Raw genomic sequence first — 21,048 nt, forward strand, 5'->3', positions numbered from 1 at the left:
ATCACAAACAACCTCTGCTCGATTATCCCGACAACGGGGAAGCCATTTTGACTTAAGAGCACCCTTCCTCCTCCCCCTCCTCCTCCTCCTCCTCCTCTCTCGGTCTGAAGATTGCCCGGCAGTGAATGAAGAATGAGCTGCGTCGAGCTCGTACAAAAGGCAGGTGACTTAAACCTCACTTTTCATTCCTCTATTTAAGCCCAAGGGAATGAATCTCCAGATAAAAACTCACACCTTTGGCCCCGGGAATTGAAAAGCCGCCGAGCGCCGGCTGGATGCGAGGTCGTATTGGATCCGGGGGAAAAGGGCCCCAGACGCCATTACAGCTCATTTAAAGTTAAAGATGGAGCTTTTTTCTCTCTCTCTCTCTCTTTCTCTTTCCCTCTTTCTGTTTGTTGCCCGGAGGGCTGCATCGAGTCTCCTCAGTGCGGAGGGGGTGATATTAGCTTCAGCCGAGAGAGAGGGAGAGAACAGATAGCGGGTGAAGCCATTTAAAACCGCGAGACGCTGCCGATTTTATCACGTTAACTCAAAAAAGATGAAAAGGTTATTCAAAACTTTTCATCGGCTTCACTGAAATGAAAGCACAACATGAAATACTTGAAAAAAAAGGAAATAAAGATTCTTGAAACTACATTTTTACGGTGAAGGAAGTCAATGGGCAGTCTGCAATGACTTCAAAACTTTTAAAACACAACGGCATAGTTTAGAAAGTGCTGAGCAGTGATTTTAATTATGTGTTACATTGTCAAACTTGAGAACTTTATAGATTCATTAATTTTTTCAATTCAATTTGTAAAGCGCCAAATCACAACATATGTTATCTCAAGGTCCTTAACATTGTGAGGTCGAGACCTAACAGTGAATAAAAAAAATGAATTAACAAAGATTGAAATCAATATTTTTTTTTCTCCACAACTTTATTTTGACTGATAAAATCGAAATGAAAATCACCACCGACAACATATCTTATCATAAATTAATTATCTTAATAGTTAATGTGTCCTGTCTTATCCACTGTCCGCCAAATATGTTAAAGCGTTTGTTCACCGCGATAACAAAAAGCTATTTCTTTTTCTTTTAAGGCTACAGCGTGTAAAATTAAGAATAACTTATTCACAGAAATTTAATATATTGCCCATAGATTGTCCCCTGTCGGTCGCTCAGTTGGTTGCGGTTTGCAACTTTACCACCAGATGCCGCCAGAAAATTCCAAAAATGACTCACTGGGGCTTTAATCATAACTCACCATAGAGATACTTCAGCTTCAAGGTGTCAGTGTGTGAGATTCCTGCCTCCATCCCACCACAAACTGGAGGTGAATGTAATTTCATATTCAACTTTCAGGGCTTGGAAAAAAGCTCTCGGCTGAAGAAACAGTCCATAAAAACGAAAGGTATATGGACATTGAAGGTAATGTTTTAATGCTGCGAGCACCACAGGTTCAAATCCCATACATTGGATTCAAAGCAGAACTCTCTCTCTCACAGAGACACACTTGAAAAACCAAACAACTAGTCAGTATGTGTGTCATTTGTAATTTGGGGGAACCCTGCATTTCCTCATAATGATGAACATGGTGTAAGAAGATGGTGGCCAAAAGAAATAAAGGGAAAAGAAAACGCCAACAGAGGAACCGGGATTTGTGAGTCTGTGTCCTACATGTGCTATTGTGTGTGTGTGTGTGTGTGTGTGTGTGTGTGTGTGTGTGTGTGTGAGAGAGAGGGAGGATGCTTTCAGAGTGCATGTGCATTTTCTAACTTTTGCTCATTGAGTGCCTAAGTGTTTGTCCTGTTTGTATGTGTGTGTGTGCGTGTGTGTGCGTGTGTGTGTGCGTGTGTGTGCGTGTGTGTGTGCGTGCGTGTGCGTGCCCAATCAGCTGTGCGAGGGGAAACACACTCGCTCCGCTCCCCCCTGATTGGCGGCACTGCGTCAGGCACAGTGCTCCTCCATTGGCCCCGCAGACGAGGAGGTGGCAGTTTGTTGCTGTTGCTAAGATCCAGTTGCTATGGGTACCCGTCTGTTGCTAGGAGACAAGCGATGCATAATGGATGGTCGGCTCCCTCACGGAGGAGTGAATCTGGAATTGCCGATGACCGGAGCTCCCCCCCGTCCCCCCGTCACTCTGTCTGTCTCTCTATCACTCCATCGTTTTTCCCGACGCCGCCTCGGTGAATCCGTCTCCATCGTTTTGTCACTAATTTAAATTTGCTTTTTACGGCATGAACATAATTAATTAAGACTTTACTGCCAAAGCAGATTATACAATTATAATATTCATTTTGGATGGGATCAATATGACAGCGGGAGGTGGATATTAACACGTTTGCTCTGCAATTAAACTCGTCGTTATGAGCAGCAGTTTAGCCTTTGGCAAATTAAAGGAGCCGTCCGTGTTTACAGAGATTATCATCCTCAGTAAACACTGACACAGTATCGCCTGCTCCGCTTGATTACATTTCCTCCTGTGCAACACCTGTCGGACTTGTCCCTCCCCCTCACGAGGGTCGCAGGTCACCTCCCCACGGGACAACGTCCTGCTCCCAGAGCACCTGACTGTTCCTGTCTGCTTTTCAAACCTGCAGACGTGTTTTTCCCCCAACAACCCTCCGAGTCTGTGTTTCCTTCGGCAGCTGAAAGGAACTGCTCCTTCCTACCCCCCCACAAAGACACTGGAACACCCCGACTCTGTCCGCAGTCGTCCTTCGCGAAAGGTTTGGTTTCAGAAGAGGAGGAAACACCCCAAAAATTCAATTCAGTTCAAAGCAATTAAGGAAAACTAAGAAATTACACTGAAATTGGGGTTAATGTGTATTAGTAGTGGAAGAAAACGTTGGTATTTCAGCCCCATTTCTCACACAGGTAGAAAAATTATGTGGCAGCAAAGATGTCATCACGACGTCACTATGAAGTTGTAATGCATGAACTTCTGCAGCCGATCACGATCTTCATCTCATTTAGATCAACAGATTCATCTTGAAGAAATTATTACAAAATTACTTTATCACAGTATCAAAAAGTTAACGTTGCCTGATTGGGGTATGTTGAGCCACATTCAGAGACTTTGAGGATAAAGTCGTACATCTGTGAGAATAAAGTCGTTGCAATGTCCTGCACTGTAATGACATCAACCTCGTGTGTAGTGTAATCGCGCCCTCTCCACAGACTTCACAGTCGTACTGTTACAAGAAAAAAAAGGTCATAATTCAGACTCGGAATAATGAACGTTAAACAGTGATGACATGACATTAGGGTTCCTGTAAGAACGCCTGTTTCCTGGGTTGCTGTTTATTTCCGTAACACAATATTTCTAGTAAAATCAAGTAAAATAACGAATTTATTCCCAAAATATTACGACTTTATTCTTGTAAATTCATAACTTTATTCTCAAAATATTATGACTTTATTCCCAAAATATTACGACTTTATTCTTGTAAAATTACGACTTTATTCTCAAAAAGTTACGACTTTATTCTTGTAAATTTACAACTTTATTCTCAAAATATTACGACTTTATTCTTGTAAATTTACAACTTAAGTCTCACTTTTATTTTTTCCGCCTCAATCCGGCCCTTAAACCTCTGATGCTTTTCACTCATTGCATCCAGTTTAGCCACAACTTAGCTTGGCCTGTGCTAGTTGAAAAAGAATTTCACTGCACCACTTGAACTCGGTCGACTACACGGGTCCCACTAACCTCCGAGTCCCGGCATCACCGGGAATATGGACACGACGCACTGACCTCTGATCTGTGACTCCCCTCTCTGTACCGATCGCTCGCGGGGATGGTGATCTAATGATCTAATGATCTAATGATCTAATGATCTAATGATCTAATGAGCTGCTCCCTTATCTGCATGTGAGAAACCGGGCGTGCGACCGCGACCACCGCTGGTCGCCGAGTGGAACCACACGGTGGCACAATGCAGCTTGCCCTCACACGTCATGTTGCTTGGCAAAATCTCACGAGCGGTACTTTTCTGATCGCAGAGGAGAATGCTGACGACGCACAGGCGGGCGAGTTGTTATCGTGGAACTTAATTAGTCTCGAAAAAAACTGCCATAATGAACCGGGGCCTGAATGGTCGAGGCCAAATTAATTCTGTCCAAAAAAAAAAAGAAGAACTCTAAAGGAGACGTTGCACAAAGGTCTTTTTACCTGCAGCTCACCTGTCCGTCCTCTGTGATGTTGGATGACATTTTTGAAGACTCTCTCTCTCTCTCTCTCACACACACACACACACACACACACACACACACACACACACACACACACACACACACACGCCACCCAGATGGCGAAGGAGCCGCTCTGTCACAGCTCTTATCTTTGAAAATTACTCAAGTCTGCACGTCCAAAATACCTGCTGCCGCTGTCACGGACACGTGTGTGTGTGTGCGTTTGTGCGGGCGTGTGTGTGTGTGTGTGTGTGTGTGTGTGTGAAAGTGATAAAGTCATAGAGAGTCACAAATGGGAAACAAGTGTGTGTCAGTGCATGATTGCCACAGCGGGGAGTATGTCAGCTACTGTGTACACTTGTGAGAATTAGGTCTGTGCACGGTGCTGCGTCGTGCGTGTGCGTGTGTGTGCGTGTGTGTGTGTGCGCGTGCGTGTGCGTGTGCGTGTGTGCACCCGATCTGTGACAAGTCAAGTGTGACAGGCTCAAATAGCTCTTGAACTCATCCGTCTGAACACGCCTCTGCTCGTCGTGTGTTTCCTCCGTCCGATTTTTTATCTGCGGCTCTGTTATCACTTCTTCTTCTTCTTCTTCTTCATCATCATTCCCCGGCTCAGCTCAGCACTCTTCCTCCTCCTCCTCCTCCTCCTCCTGCACCACCGCCGCCGTCGAGGCCACCGGAGCGAGACGGATAGAGGAGGAAGTTGGCCGGGAAATGGCAATCGACGGTAGAAGTTCCGAGTGTGACATTGGATGAGCTGGTCGACGCGTCCGTCTCGACACGCGACGGGAAAGGGAAAATGGCTGCGAGAGGCAACGACGCGCTGAGGTTGCCAAGTCGGCACGCTAACCAGGCCCGTCCGAGGCGGACGACGCGATAGGGACGAGGTCGTTCGTTGGTTTTCTTCGCTCACAGTTTCTGGTTCAATCTCGGGGGGGGGGGGGTCTGTCTCCGGAGCTGCTTCATAACAACACCAGACAGAATGTCCAGACAGAATGTCTTTTCCCTGAAGACGCCTGTCTCTTTTCTCTCAGATGTGAGCAACAAAACAAATTCCTGTCGAAGTCGCGCCCGTCGGACAAACGGAGACGCACGAGCAGGCGCTTTCGCTCGGACGCCCCCGATCTGGCTCACAACTGAGACACGTGGCGCCGCAGCTTCGTAACGAACTTCGCGTTAAGAAGTTTCTCAAACGTCGGTTTGTGAAATTCAGGAAGGTGCTTCAGGGACACGAGCTGCCCGGCGCCACATGAAACATTAAAGGAAAAGTGGCAGAGAACTCATTAAAATCACATTTAAATATAATAATTAAGAATTAAAAAGAGAAAATAAAAACACGTTAAAGTAGAATAAACTAGCATGAACTTGGGGCTAATGTGGCTCTTGGCCTGCTGGATGCGTCGATAGCTACGTGCTAACGTGTTAGCCGTAGCATTCTCTGGTTCTTTTATGCTAAGTAGCAAGAAGTTGATAAATATATCTCTACCGCAGGCTGCTTAAACCCCCAACACCTCTTGTATTCATGCTAAGCTAGGCTAACTGTTTCCTACAAGCACTCAATGCATAGAGGTGACTGGCATCCACGCCACTCGGAAGATACGCGCATTTCCCCACTGATTTGAAGTATTCGTTATAAGTTAAAGTTTTAATATACAAGAAAATATGTTTGGTACAGTACAAAAAAACACAAATTTAAGAAGAAAATATTTAAATTTGAACCTTTGGGTGTCAGTCATTCATTGATATGTTATTTATATATATCATGATACAAAACGCAATGTTTTAAGACACTGCGACATAAAATTAAGGAGAAAATATTTCTCCTTTAATACAATAAGTTTTTACATTTAAATTTTACAAGCTAAAAGTGATTTTTAACCAATTTTTTAAAAATGATTATTGTAACACACATATACTGGTGTTTATCGGGAGTTATAGTGTTTTTTTGATATGTTATTGAACCTTTTAAGACACTGGAAGATAATATTGAGGAGAAGATCTTTTATTTTCAATCTTTTTACAAGGCAAAATTGTTTTTTTTTCTTAATTATTTGTCACAACACACCTTGTAATGAATGTATCACACAGACACAAACACTGGGTTGTGACATGTTTAAGAAAAACAAGACGAATTGATATACTTGTAAAAAAAAGAAAAATAATGCATCAACCTCGCCTTGTGTCAGTCTCCAGCCTTTTCCCGCCTGTGATCGTGCTTCATGTCCGACGACACGCATCATATCCATCACAGTGCCGTTCTCTCCCACGTCCACGCGGCAGTCTGGCCCCGGCAGCCGCACATCATTTGTAATCATGCAAAACAGTCACTCACTCGTCGCACTGGGGGGGGGAAGCAATTTTTCTATGCAAATGGTTGAATTCCCCGTGAGGGTTAGCCGCCGCACGCGCGCTTATGAAGGCGCTAATGATGAGTGGCTGCGGGCGATATTGGGGTCACCGCACGCGCCACACCGGGTGAAAATGATCAACTAAATACCAGAAGTGTCTCCGCGACGGGACCGGGGCGAGTCGCAGCCGAGGACATTTAGTAATCCAATTGGACGAGGCAGTAATGAGGAAAGATCAGAGGGGCGGTTTGAATTAAAGAATGTTCTTTATTTTCATTCATTTTGATAATTTCCCTTCAAGCCTCGTTCTGAAAAGGTTTCCGCCGGAGGGATGATCTTGCAAATCGCGGCGGCCGTACAAATGCCCCTGGACGCTGCACGATCCTTAATTGAGTTGTAAATATCACCGAGAATTGGACTCGGGCCGTTCCAACTGCCCTCGCTCGCCCTTCATCCCTGAACGATTTCACACCAGTGGAACGACGTCCCGACTCCAGGGACTGGGCGGGCAAAGTGTTTTATCTTAATTACTTTACAATTTAATATTATTAACAATCAAATGCTGTGAATTCTCGATTCACTTACTGGCATCTTCGGTAAAGTTTTGGACTTCATCAAATGTTTTCTTCCCCGGTGAATGGAAGAATAAAGTGTTTCATGTGGGATCTGCGAAAATGTTCTTCGGCAATGACGGCGCGGAAATATTACTGGAGCATAAATGGAACTCGTGAGCTCCCGGTTTGCCACATGGGAATTTGGGTTTCAGTGCAAGATGGCGGCGGCCGTATCGGACACGTCTTAGCTTCATTTTTTTTGTACAATGGGAGGAAAATGGAGACGCGTCGTCCGTCTTTGATTCCACAACCTGCGTCACAGAGAAGCGACAGGTTTAATCATACTCTCGACCTTCCAACCATGATTAGTCCAACCCTTCTGAACCGTGCGTCTGGCGCCGACACCTTTTGTTCCACTGTTAAACTGCAAAAGAAGGATCGGGACACTCGTCCTTGCGCCTCAGACCTCGTGTTGACGTCGTCAGAATGGAGCCGCCGGGTCTGCGCGACGTTGAAGCAAGTCCCTCGGCCCCCGACGGCTCAGCGACAGCGGCCCCGTTGGTGCAGGAAGCATTTTGCCGCTGTGTTTTTTACGAGTTGTATTTTTATGTGCGCACATCCATGAACCTCAGATAAATAATCAGTTGAAAACCTCTCGTGATATGAAAAAAAAAAAAGGGAATGTGCGACTTGTCACAGACGATGTTTTTCTTTTATTGATCACTGAACAGTCACCGAATCTCCACCTGCGGTCGCATATACGCTCCCCGCCGACCCAGGCACAGACGGGGGCCAAACATTTCACTGCCGACGCCTCGTTTCGAAAAAAAAACCCTCCAACCGCATCCATCTGTGAATTGCATTGAGGGTTAAGGTCTTCTTCTTTTCGTCTGCTCGCAGCGAGAATAATGACGGCCCATTAGCAGGTCGGACCGACGACACAGCGAACAGCTATTCTGTGGTTTTACAAATAGCGGTGGGTGGTTTTGAACTGTGACGCGACACAGACGCGGCTGCTGCCGAAACTCATTAGCTGCCGGGATCACAACTGGCCAATTTTTTTGACTCGAAGCAACGCGGGGCCCGATGGCCCACTATGGCCCCTCGTGACCGCATCGCTCGGGCGTCTGGTTTAGTTGTACAATAGAGCAGACCGCTGTGAGTCTGGGTGCATAATAGGGTGGAGGAAAAAGTGTCGAGGCAATTATGTTGTTTTTCTTTCCAGCTCCACTTGTGATCGAAGTCCGCTATCACTCGCGTACTTGCTGGATGAGTGTCAGGACCTCGCCGGCTCTTAAAAACCTGTTAAAATCCCCGTTGTGCAATTTCAAAATGTGCCTACGTGTCAAAGGGAAGTGTGTCTCGTCGCTCCTGAAAACTTCATTTTTGCTAATGCACGTCTGTCTGTCTGTGCGTGTGATTGTTCTGCTTCAGCAGCTGTGGCAAATGACACGGCGATAACTGAGAATAATGACTATTTACAATTTTCTTTATAGGGCTGCACAAACGCTCTGGCAATAAGCGCTAAAATGTAAAGATAAAGTGTTTTTTATAGACGAGGAAATGACTGTGTGGTTACAACCTTAAGAATTAATAACGGACACCTTGAACACCTGCTAAAGTACTGAAAACTGTCTGTGGTAGAAGCCTGGCGTGGCCAGACTAAATCTCAAATGCGTATTAGTCTGGGACCTCCGAGTTCATTTTTCGATTTCCAAGAGGCGTTACCAAAGGACGGAGACCAAAATGCCTCCGGCCCCGATTGGACAGACCTAGCTATCAGTAGCTAGTTATCCCGGCTACTTGACTTTGAAAGTAAAGCTAGCTAACTAGCTAGCTGGACCCCGTCCATTATCAGATAATCGGTTGTGATTGGACCGGCAACATTTCTGTCGGTGGGAAATCATTTTCCAACGGAGGGTGATCCAGATCGTTTTCTGGTCGAGCCAAATTAAATGAGCTCCCAGGAAATTTGAACTGGGTCCCAGGCCAACTGTGGTTGTAGTGGAGACAACACCAGCCCGGAAGTCACGACTGGTAAAATTTTTTTTAAAAACCCTCACGAATCAGGATTCCATTACAATACCACAATGACACTTTATTCACAATTTGTTTAGAACAAAGAACAAAATATCTGTCGGTTTTTGTACAGATCGTTAATGCAAGAGACCAGCCATCTATTGATACTCGGTGAAAGAGGAATAGGCAAATGTGCCGACTAAACCACCATCACTGCAAAATAAGGAAAAACAAAGAAATGCCCATGAAAACAAGTTTCGCTTTGACTCACGCTAAGAAATGACCCGTAGAATGTGATCATTTCCATTCCTTCGATGCACTTTCCCTCATTTACACATTTTCATGACATACCGTACAAGGCAGAATCTTTTCAAACAGGCAGAAAAAGAAATATTCCAATTCTACATCAAACGACACTTTGATGGGGAGCACTTGGAGCAGCGCGTTTCAATTCGGCGGTGAAAAATGGGAGTCGAGTCCGACGACGTGACACCGGCTTGCTGCAGTGTTGCATCATATACCGATACCGCAAACACCTGTCAGCTCGCGTCAACCACGATCGGCACAGTTTCACAGATGAAAAACAATCCTTGGCTTTTTGCACTTTCAAGGTCCTCGTGCTTTAAACGGCTTGAAAGTAAAGAGATGAACCGTTTGCTGCAGGTTGAGTTGTGCTAACGTCGTCGACTTCACGGATAAATACAGCCATGCACTAGTAGCATAATGTAGGCAAGTCGTATTATTGGAATAAGAGAGGACTAAGAAAACTAGACTTTGACGGATAAAATATTTTAAACTGTTCATTTACTGTTGGCCAATTAAAAGCAGTAAAAGTACGTTGATGATACATTCACCACAAGCATGGTGGCAGCGTTTGTTATATTGTTTTTTACATGAACCACTGACTGTATACAAAGATGGCTTCCACAAAAGTGAAGCCAAAACATCTGGATCGCCCCCTGGTGGCTGGCTGTAGTATAGGTCATAAACCCCTCCCCCTCTTCTTGGACAAAGTCAAAGTAGACGTCAAATATAATTTATTTTACCAAAGATGGTCTCTGTCGTTTTTGGGAGTTCTTGTAACATTGACGTCTCTGATGAGTTTTGGTTTTAATTATTATTTGATGCTTTAAAAATGGGGTGAAACATCACGATCGACAGCTGATTTACTTACTCAAGATTGATTGTCTACGATCAGTATTCTGGCTCCGAATGATGCCAAGATGGCAGAAAGATATGCTTCATTTTTGTACAGTGGGAGAAATATCATCAATCTTTATATGGAATCAATGAACTAAACGAAATAAAAGAAGAAAAGAAACAAGTCTAACGCTCGTATTCGACAGGTTTCCAGCACTGTCCAATGAACAGGCTACCTGGTGAGTCATGTGACTATTTGGCTAATTGTGCAGCTTGAATCTTAAATAAACCAAATACATAAATGCAGCAATAGCAAGAGACAGGGAGTAACTGCACCTTAAAGTGTTTTCTTCAAGTTCACTTATTTTTGCGCAGTTAAGTGGTTTAAAGTGAAGACCAGATAAGAAAAGGCTGCTCTGGATTATTTTATTTTTTTAACAGTAAGTAGTCTGCTAATAGTTGTTTAAAAAAATATTATACAGAAGTGAAAGGAAACCTGTGGCTTTTCTGATATATAATTAAAATACAGCCTTTGCTCCTTTCGTGTACAACAGAACAATTTCAAGATGGAAAACAGGTTCCGCTACAGCTCATGTACTCGTCATCCATTAATGCTACATAGAGGAAACTGCTATTCAGGAGCAGAACTATCCTCTTTTATCTTGAAAAGTTCCAGCACTTTTATTTCATAATGGGCTTTTGGTTCGGTTTGCAGAGGTTCATATAAAGATAGGATCGATATCACGGCTGTCCAACCATTGTAGAGGTAACTTCCTGCTTCCCCATTAGCATGGCAGTATGTGAGATTGTTCCTCAGTGTTTGTCAGATGGATTTTTGTTTCAAACCCGTCGCAGCGAACCTTTAATTCCGCAGGTTAATAATTTAAAACGAAGGATTACACACACTAGCACCTCGTTTCCAGGTGGATAAACACATTTGCCGGTTCATATATTGTGTTTTTTTTTATTAAGGCAGACATTAGTGTTACTTCACTGACAAGCCACAGTGCTGGTTTGTCCACGCGAGATAACGATTCAATGTTGAAGGAACACAATATTGCTACTACTACTGCAGGAGATAAACATTACACATCGAAAAAATACCCCAAAAATCAAATCCTGTCATTTCATCTCATTTCCAATATTAGCATCTTGTTGATTTTCTCATATTTATAATGTTTCACCACTTACTCCTACGAAAAATAAGCGTGTTTTGTCTCATATCTATCTTACTGACCCACACTTGCATTCGGCTTGAAAACTTATCCCAAAACAATAAGCATGGCACTAAAAAATAAGACACAAATGCGATTTTGTGACATAAACAGGACGATCATCAGCGTACACTCACTCAAATTTAAGACCAAACAGTGGCGTCAGTTTGGTGAAACACTTAAGCTTTGGCAAAGACCGATACTGAATGTGATTTGGGGAAAAATATAGATTCAATTTACAATTACATAAATTTGTTTTTATCTATGTCTATATCATCTATGACGACTTTGATTTACCCAACTGACGGCCGTCAGGGTCAACGCTCATCTAATAATCAGAAACTATCATAAATATACTCTTAACGGAACACAGAGACTTTTTTTCTTCTTTTCTTTTTTTACCCGATCAATCGGAATGAGTCAAAATGCAGTGGAATGTCACTTTAGAAAACTGGTGGCATGGATCGTTACAATAGAAGGAAGGTCTATCTATGCACAGGAGGAGATGAGAAGAGGTGGGAGGAGGACGTGGACAGGAGAAGACAACAGGAAATGGGAGAGGGGATGAAAGAGAGGGCGACACAAGTCACAAGACAGTGATGAGAAGCAGAGGATTGACCGCCGGGAAAGAAGGGATGAACGGAGGAAGACAAGGGGAGAAACAAAACAGGGGGAGAACAAAAATGACAGAAGTATGAGAGGAGAGAGGACGGGATTTGAAAATTATAAAATGAAGGTGGAACAAATGAAGGAGGAAACGAAAGAGAGCCAATAACAGGGAGCGTCTTTCAGTTAGGACAGGCGGAGGAGAGGATGGAGAGGACTGGAGGACGTCTACTGTGGAAGAGCTTTCAAGATGGCGTTCACCTCCTCCGCAACGGCCGTCAGCGCAAACTCAAACTGATCCTGTAGTGAGAGAAAAACAGAGAAAGGTATTGAAACACACATCGGAGCCACAACTTGGAATATCAGCTCCGGATGGTTACGTCCTATGAAGTCAAACTTTTGTTCAACACTTGGTTCGAGGAATATTTTCAGGAATATTAAAAACTTTTTGGGGGTATTTCACAGAAAAACAGCTTGTGGTGATCCAAAAAACTGCAAATAGCACATAGATATATCAAGTTTATCTTTTCTGACTATACAACATATTCATCTCGTAGCTGCATATGTTTGCTCTGTTTGTAAACAATTAGCCAGCGGGATCTTTTCAAATGTTAAATAAACTTTTTGTTTTTGCGGCCGTAGCGTCCAAAATCTTAACTCTTCCACATCCACAGACAGGATTCAGGTGTGTGTGTGTGTGTGTGTGTGTGTGTGTACCTTCGTCTGAACCATTCCCGACCTCTGGTCCCGCAGGTGCTCCAGAGTCGCTGCGATATCAATCTCCTTGGCACCTGTCACACACACACACACACACGTTCAAATGATATTGGACAGCGCTCAAAGCCACGCTCGGATTATGCAGCTAACATCTGTCAATCTGGTGTTATATACCAACTCCCTTTAGAACAACAAGAGGAGATTACAGTCATCCTCTTAGCACACACACACACACACACACACACACACACACACACACACACACACACACACAGGGGCGGCTCCACAAACAGCTGGGTGGAGCCGCCCCGTTGTCAGACTCCTGATCGTCGTCCTGTAGCAGGGCTCCATCGGCCCCGCCCACAATCTGCCTCTGGCCAACCACTGCTGAGATTACTACACATTGCGATATGTAATGACACAGAGAAAGTCGTCTGCGTCCGAGGTGAATGAATTACTTTCCGTTTGACAAAGGTCTTTTTCAATGTTTCTAAACTCAGTACACTGTGTTGAATGAGGCAGCGATTTAATGCACAAAAAGAAGAAAAGAAACAGAAGAGAAAACATTTGATTTATTGTCTTTCTCCCCGACTCCGCCTCACAAGGAGTCTCTCTTTACTCCTTTCTCGTGGCGACGCGCAATCACTCGTCTTTTCATCGGCTGCACGAAGAAGGAAATCAATGGTGGGAGAACTGCTCATTTACACCAGCGCCTCTTCCTGTTTCAACAGGTTTCTGAGCTTTTGTCTTTTTCAACAACACAAAAGATCCCCTTCTCGCCCGAGAAGCCGCAACACACTATTCAATGCTTTATTATTATTTCTTCTTTTTTTCTTTCTTTCAGGGAGGCGTCGTAATAAGCTGAGGGGCTATTGTGCCGGTTCTAATAAACCTCCAAATGGACGACATTGAAGAAGAAGAAAAAATGGTAGAAAGATGGTGTAAAAAAAACCTCGGACTCATTTTGAGATTCCCTCCTTTGCAAGGACCCTCGTTTCAGGGTGGAGGTTGAGGAGGGTGGGGAGATAAAAAAAAAAGAAAAGAAGAAGAAAGACAGGGCTCTTGAGGAGGTCTCACCCCCCCCCCCCCCCCCCCCCCCCCCCCCGAAAGAACGAGAGCCGAGCTTCAGCAGCTGGACTTGGTGGGGTGAAAAGCAAAAAAGAAACAGAGGGATGCTGAAAAGCTCTCCGGCACTCGACGGGTTTCATTCAGTTCTTAAGATGAAGAGAGGGGAGGTGGGAGGTGGGAGGTGGGTGGAGGTGGTGCAGTGAGGAGGGGAGGGGGGGCGAACCTTTTGGAAAAGAAGAAGTGAAAGAAAGAGAAGGAAAAAAACACAAGAAAACGTGAGAACCACGGCAATACCTCCTCAACCCTGCGACACCGCCACTGTTCTCTTTGGACAAATTTACAATTCGCTCGCTGTGAGAAAATGAGGAGGAGGAGGGAGGATGAAGAAGAGGAGGAGGAGGGGGAGGAGGGAGGATGGAGAAGAGGAGGAGGAGGGGGAGGAGGGAGGATGGAGAAGAGGAGGAGGAGGAGGAGGAGGAGGGAGGATGAAGAAGAGGAGGAGGAGGGGGAGGAGGGAGGATGGAGAAGAGGAGGAGGAGGAGGAGGAGGAGGAGGGAGTATGAAGAAGAGGAGGAGGAGGGGGAGGAGTGAGGATGGAGAAGAGGAGGAGGAGGAGGAGGACGAGGGAGGATGAAGAAGAGGAGGAGGAGGGGGAGGAGGGAGGATGAAGAGGAGGAGGAGGGGGAAGAGGGAGGATGGAGAAGAGGAGGAGGAGGAGGAGGGAGGATGAAGAAGAGGAGGAGGAGGGGGAGGAGGGAGGATGGAGAAGAGGGGGAGGAGGAGGGAGGATGAAGAAGAGGAGGAGGAGGGGGAAGAGGGAGGATGAAGAAGGGGAGGGGGAGGAGGGAGGATGAAGAAGAGGAGGAGGAGGGGGAGGGAGGATGAAGAAGAGGAGGAAGAGGAGGAGGAGGAGGGAGGATGAAGAAGAGGAGGAGGAGGGGGAAGAGGGAGGATGAAGAAGGGGAGGGGGAGGAGGGAGGATGAAGAAGAGGAGGAGGAGGAGGAGGAGGAGGGAGGATGAAGAAGAGGAGGAGGAAGAGAAGGAGGAGGGCGAGGTGGGGGAGGAGGGAGGATGAAGAAGAGGAGGAGGAGGAGGGAGGATGGATGAGGAGGAGGGAGGACGAAGAAGAGGAGGAGGAGGAGGGCGGGGTGGGGGAAGAAGGAGGACGAAGAAGAGGAGGAGGAGGCGGATAGTGACTTTGATCAGGATGGAGGAAGCCCACCGAAACCGTGGGGCCTCTAGCTTCGAATGAGGGTTAAAAATAATAACAATAAAAAAGGGGGAGGGTCGAGCGAGGGGAGGAACAGGAAACCATCAGATTTCACTGAGGTAAAAATCAACGTGATATCAACAACAACAATAAAAAAGACAAATTGAAGCTTAACGTTTTTTTCATTTTTTTGTTTCGATGGTCACTGACGAGATGTCGGACAACCTGATGTCATGTACGACTTCACCTGTCTGCCCGGGACAAGTTGTACATTTCATTTTTTGTTCGTTTGAAAGACGTGTTTCTAACAGACGTTGTATTGTGAGAAGTGTCGAATTCAGAAGCTAATGGCCATATTGCTGGTAGTTATTTATATATATAGAGATTTTTTTTAAAGATATACACATCGTTTTTACAATAAATATCCCTTGAATACGGAGGAAGGAGCCTCTGCAAATTAAAACTAAAACTCAAGACGAATTCACGTTGGAAGTAACTGGATGAGATGATGAAAGAAAACAACAACAACACACTATGTTGAAATCTTTTCCTTTTTCCCAGAGTCATTTTTTTGGGGGGGGGGGGGGGGGGGGGGGGGGCGAGATTCGTCCTTCCACCCAGCCCCGCCCCCTTTCCCCTCCTCCTCCTCACCGGCCCCAGGGTGTTGGGGCGGGAGGCCCCCGTGGCCCCTGATCACAGTGTGGCGGCCTGGGAAAAAGGCCCCCGACGCCCCACAGACCCTTTTGATCTGGAATTAAAGACCCAGGAGCTCGTTCTGCTACAGCAGCACCACCTCCACCACCATGGGACACTTCACACACACACACACACACACACACACACACACACACACACACGCACGTGTACAATCTGTGTGAACTGATGTGTTTGCACGACAAGGAAGAAGGCCGGAGTACTCGACCAATCGGGCAGCTTCAGCGCTGCGATACGCCGAAGGTTCCTATACTTTCATATCAATATATTTATATGAAAAGTACCCCCTAAATAGCAGGGACTATTTTGGGGGTTTCAAAGTTTTCCCCTGGATCTTGATTTGGAAACGCACCGGGCTCCTGCAAAAGGTTTCCTACTTCCTGCCGTTCCATCCAATCGTCAAACAGAAGCCTGACGTCTTTACTTCCACACTACTCTAAGTATCTTTTCCCCACAACTTGTTCTACACAGCAATGACAAGTGTTCATCGGTGTCAAAGCTTTAAAATGATGTAATCACTATAAACCGAGGAATTAAAAGTCACTTGTTCCTTTATACACACACTTTATAATTGAACGCAATCAGACAAGAACGTCTGAAAGTGGCACCTCATTTGACACCCGTGTCGTGAACTGCCAAAAAAGCCCCGTGAAATATTTCAGCCCACCACATAATTACTACACTGTGTTTATTATATCACACTGTAATTATAGTAATTATCGTGCACTCACAACGTTGCCGGCTGTGAGTTCCCGATGAGACTTTAAAAGGAAGTTTTTTTTTGCTGATGGAAAACGGCTCGTCATACTTTCAAAGTACGGGGAACAAAGTTTCACCTCTTTCTCTTCTCTCATTGTGACACTCACGTCACATTTGGTCGACATTTATGCGCGTGACGCGACAGAAACGGTGGCGCTAATGGAACAGATGTGAGTTCACAGTAATCGAGTTGCTTTCTCCTCCCAAGAGACAGTGAGAGTCACCGGAAAGTCCTGAATCGGTCCTCGCTCATCACTTTAACTTTCTCATTAAGCATCATTAATATATTTTATTTTTAAACGTCGTCCTCCAACTTTGTATTGTAAACACTGATGAGTATTGGCAGGAGGAGGAGGACATGTTGCCACGGTAACGCCTCTCCTACATAAATAACAGTGGACTAGAATAAACACCGTCACCCACCTTTAGCCATCTTGTTGAGGACCATGTCGATCAGGACGTAGGTCCCACTCCGTCCTGCTCCATCACTGATGGGAAGAGAGAGAGAGAGAGACAGAATTATGATTTACATGGAACTGCTCGTTGGATAATAAAGAAATTCACTGACAAACATTCAACATTTCAGATTCAAAAAGTATAGACGATATAGTTATAAAAATGATACTAGCTCGTTAGTTAGCTGCTAGCTAGTTTATGTACTCTCACAAGGGGGGGTCTGGCCCCTCCCATTCATCCATCCTGAGACAGGTCTGGCCAATCACAACCATTTGACCTAACCCGGGACAGCTTTTGTGTATTTTTATTGACGGAGCAGCGCCGCCGAAGCATTTGACGCTATGAACCAAGATGGCTGCCGCTGACGTGAAAAATAAAGTCTGTGGAATCAACCAACCACTGCGGTGACAGCCGATTGGTCGTGCCATCCAATTGCGTCCCGAGGCCACGCCCGCCGTGACATCACATGTTGGTTTGTGAGCCGCCATATTTTTGCCTTTGTCTGACGCCCACCTACACCTGCAACCATGCACTGATTGGACGGACCAGCTGTCAATCACGCTGTACCCACGCTCCAGTGCGTTATGGACTGTTTATTCTACGAAGAAGACTTGAAACTAGAGATTGAACCATGAACTCCTCGGCAAAATGTTTACTGACGTTATAGATCACGTGAGAAGTTAAAGTCACTTTCTCATAGAACTTCTATAGAAACGACCAGGGGAGTCGCCCCCTGCTGGTCAGTACAGAGAAAACAGGCTTCAGACACTTCCTCATTGGCTTAACTATCTGGACCGTCCATTTTTTATAAACAGTCTATGATTACGACCCTTAGCAATTGAATGGTGAATGCCAGGCTGCGTACGCCTTTCATCAAATATGAAATAGATACATTTCAAAAGATGTAAAATCATTGAACAGAAAGACCGAATCCTATTTCTTCATATTGATCTGGAATCAAATAACGTGAAAACATGAGCCCTGAAACTGTCCGTATGTTTTCCGAACGTTCTTCTGCTCTCACAATAAAAAGTGAATAAGGACGACGACGACGCAAAACTCAAACGTGCAACACGAGAAAGAAACCGATCAGACTCTGTGATGTGGAGGGAACATTCTGTCTCCCAGATTCATTTCAAGTGTTGAAAATTGATGTCTCCACCCCGACCAGTCTATTTCATGGGCCAGTGTGTGTGTGTGTGTGTGTGTGTGTGTGTGAATATTTCATTTTCTGCAAGCCCACACACACACAGCTCCAGTAATTGAGCAGTACCTCCGCAACACACGGCGTGTGTGTGGTCGTGTATGTGTATGTGTATGTGTGTGTATTTTTCACAGATAATACTATCACTCGGATGTGTGTGTGTGTGTGTGTGTGTGTGTGTGTGTGTGTGTGTGTGTGCGTTCGCTGCAGGTTATTACGATGAGATGAGATCTGTCGTTTCACTGCACCTCGTCAGGATCATTACAAGACGATCAAAGATGTGTGACGTGTGTGTGTGTGACACGTGTGTGTGGAACGTGTGTGTGTGTCACGTGTGTGTGTGTGTCACGTGTGTGTGGAACGTGTGTGTGTGTGTGTCACGTGTGTGTGGAACGTGTGTGTGTGTGTGTGTGTGTGTGTGTGTGTGTGTGTGTGTGTGTGTGTGTGTGCGTGTGTGTGTGTGTGTGAGTGAGAGAGAAGTCTGAGGGGCTGTGAGTAAACATGTCAAGATGTCTGCCGCCTTCCCTCAGTCTATCTTAAAATGAGAGACGAGGAAAAAAGGGCGAGGTGAAGGGAAGGAAATGAAATGAAGAGACGCAGAAGATGGAGACAGGAGCTGAAAATGTTCATAAAAGAGACGGCGGCGGCGTGTGATTATTGAATTTCAGCGTCTCCGCTCGTCCGCTGGCTCACTTCCCGTCCCGGGTGCCTCACTCCGCTCTGATAAACTGCCGTGCACGCTCGGCTTGGGCAGACTCCTTTTGAAATACAGGACGCCGTGATCCTCTCATTACTAGATATCCTACGCCGTGATTGGCTGGCTGTGCTGAGGCACGGGCACGGGGTCGGTCCACACCGGCTCAGATAATCTGCCGGGCCGATAATCGGTCGACACCCACGCCAATTTTTTTTTCCCCCGCACGAGAAGATCGCATACAAAAAAAACGAGGAGATGAGCGTCTGGAATAATTCAGAGTCCTGTTCAATTATGGAACAATTGATGGAGCGGATGCTGATTCAGGAAGACGTAAACCGTGGAAGTGTTATCTATAAGAGCTCAATATTGAGGAGACTTCCGGTTCGCTACACAGTCATTTCTACGTAACGCCGCTCAATGTTGCTGTTCCGCCGCATACGTGATTTCCTATTCGGTTTAAACGGAGAGAAAATGTGCGCGCACTGTCCGCGAACCGTTCCCAGGGTCAAAGGTGAAGTTGCTTTTTTTCCGTGACCGCGGTGCGGTCGGGGCAATGCAGCCGAGAGGTGTACAGGCTCATCGTCCTGCAGGAGCCGTTACGCCACGTTCAATAATAGATCACGAGCACACGGACGCGTAGCGGCGATGTGCGATTACCCACCTAATCCGATCACTGCAGTTTCTGCAGAAAAAAAAATAAATTGAAAACTACTGTTGCAGATTAAATCCAGATTGCTCCTCCTCCTCCTCCTCCACCTCCTCCTCTTCCTCATCCTCATCCTCATCCTCCTCCTCCTCCTCCTCCTCCTCCACCTCCTCCTCCTCTTCCTCTTCCTCCTCCTCCTCCTCCTCCTCTTCCTCATCCTCCTCCTCCTCGTCCTCACCCTCCTCCTCCTCCTCCTCGTCCTCACCCTCCTCCTCCTCCTCCACCTCCTCCTCTTCCTCCTCCTCTTCCTCCTCCTCCTCTTCCACCTCCTCCTCCTCTTCCTCTTCCTCTTCCTCCTCCTCCTCCTCCTCACCCTCCACCTCCTCCTCCTCTTCCTCCTCCTCCCTTTCTCCTCCTCCTCTTCCTCCTCCTCCTCCACCTCCTCCTCCTCCTCTTCCTGGTCCTCCTCCTCCTCCTCCTCCTCCTCCTCGGAGAGTTTGTCAAAATCAAATCGCAACGTTTTCCCCATCAATTTCTTTCTTCTTCATTTGAAATGTCGGCGGAGAGAAGGGTTATATTAAGGTTTGGAATATAAAAACCAGCGCGGAGCCGAGCTCAGCGTCAGTTCATCACAAAAACACAATGACAACATTTAAAATTCCATGAATGCACTTGCCTGCAGTGGACTATGATGGGACAGGAACGGCCCCGGTAGCACTTGTTAACTTTCCTGCAAAGAGAGAAAGAAAAAGAAGAAAAAACAAGAAACAGAACAGAGACAGAAAGAAATCCGTGTTAATATGAGAATAACAGAGTTAATAACCAGAGAGGACGGCACGCTCGCGGCTGCTCATTCCCATTCTTGTCAGGAAGCTGTCGAGATAACACTCTTCAGTTAACTTTGACATCACCACAGAAATATATATTTCGACCCCTCGAGTGAACGTCCACACGTCGAAACGCATGAATCTCTCTCATAACAACCGGAAACCGTCTTAATATTTGTAGAATCCCGTTCATCTGGTGCTCGACAAAGCTGCTCCACAAGTCGGTAGGAGTGTATCTCTCCACGGCAGCGGTTCCCTGTGCATCATCATTGACGTGGACGCGCTGCGACAACAACAGTTGTCTGCAGCTACTGGACAGTTTGGCGACACCTGAAGCCTCGTCCGGTCGGAGGACGCCCACTTCCTGCTCGGCCCCGCAGATGGTCCCAGTGGCTCGTTCTTCCTCACGAAAAGGTCGCTTTCTACTGAAGGAAACAATGTGCTTCTAACGGGAAGAAAGGAACACATGCCGCACTGTACTTGTCACCGGTCGCCTAGTTTCCCCCCCAAAAGGTTTTTAAAGGTTTGCGTGTCTGAAAACGCACTTCACACAAACTCCACGGAGACATTTAATACGGAGGATGAAAGTCGCCACAATGTTCCACAGCGGAGGAGTGAATATGTTGTGCTGCTGCTTCCGTACGGGCATTAAAAAGTGAAGAAGAAGAAGAAGAAGCTCAAACTCTTTG

General features: G+C 45.9%; 1 protein-coding gene across 1 annotated transcript in view; it reads right to left on the reverse strand.

Annotated features, from left to right (window-relative positions):
• Window positions 1-9,158: 9,158 nt before the first annotated feature.
• LOC118310879 (receptor-type tyrosine-protein phosphatase N2-like) overlaps window positions 9,159-21,048 on the reverse strand; it is a 134,802-nt gene continuing 122,912 nt past the window's right edge. Inside the window, exons 20-23 of the mRNA XM_035634206.2 lie at window positions 20,209-20,262; window positions 16,953-17,017; window positions 12,778-12,851; window positions 9,159-12,360 (exon numbers count right to left, since the gene is read on the reverse strand). Coding sequence (XP_035490099.1) covers window positions 12,289-12,360; window positions 12,778-12,851; window positions 16,953-17,017; window positions 20,209-20,262 — 265 coding nt within the window. The 3' untranslated portion in view covers window positions 9,159-12,288. The remainder of the gene's footprint in view (window positions 12,361-12,777; window positions 12,852-16,952; window positions 17,018-20,208; window positions 20,263-21,048) is intronic.

This window comes from Scophthalmus maximus, chromosome 5, assembly GCF_022379125.1.
Source record: "Scophthalmus maximus strain ysfricsl-2021 chromosome 5, ASM2237912v1, whole genome shotgun sequence".
NCBI classification, from domain to species: Eukaryota; Metazoa; Chordata; class Actinopteri; order Pleuronectiformes; family Scophthalmidae; genus Scophthalmus; species Scophthalmus maximus.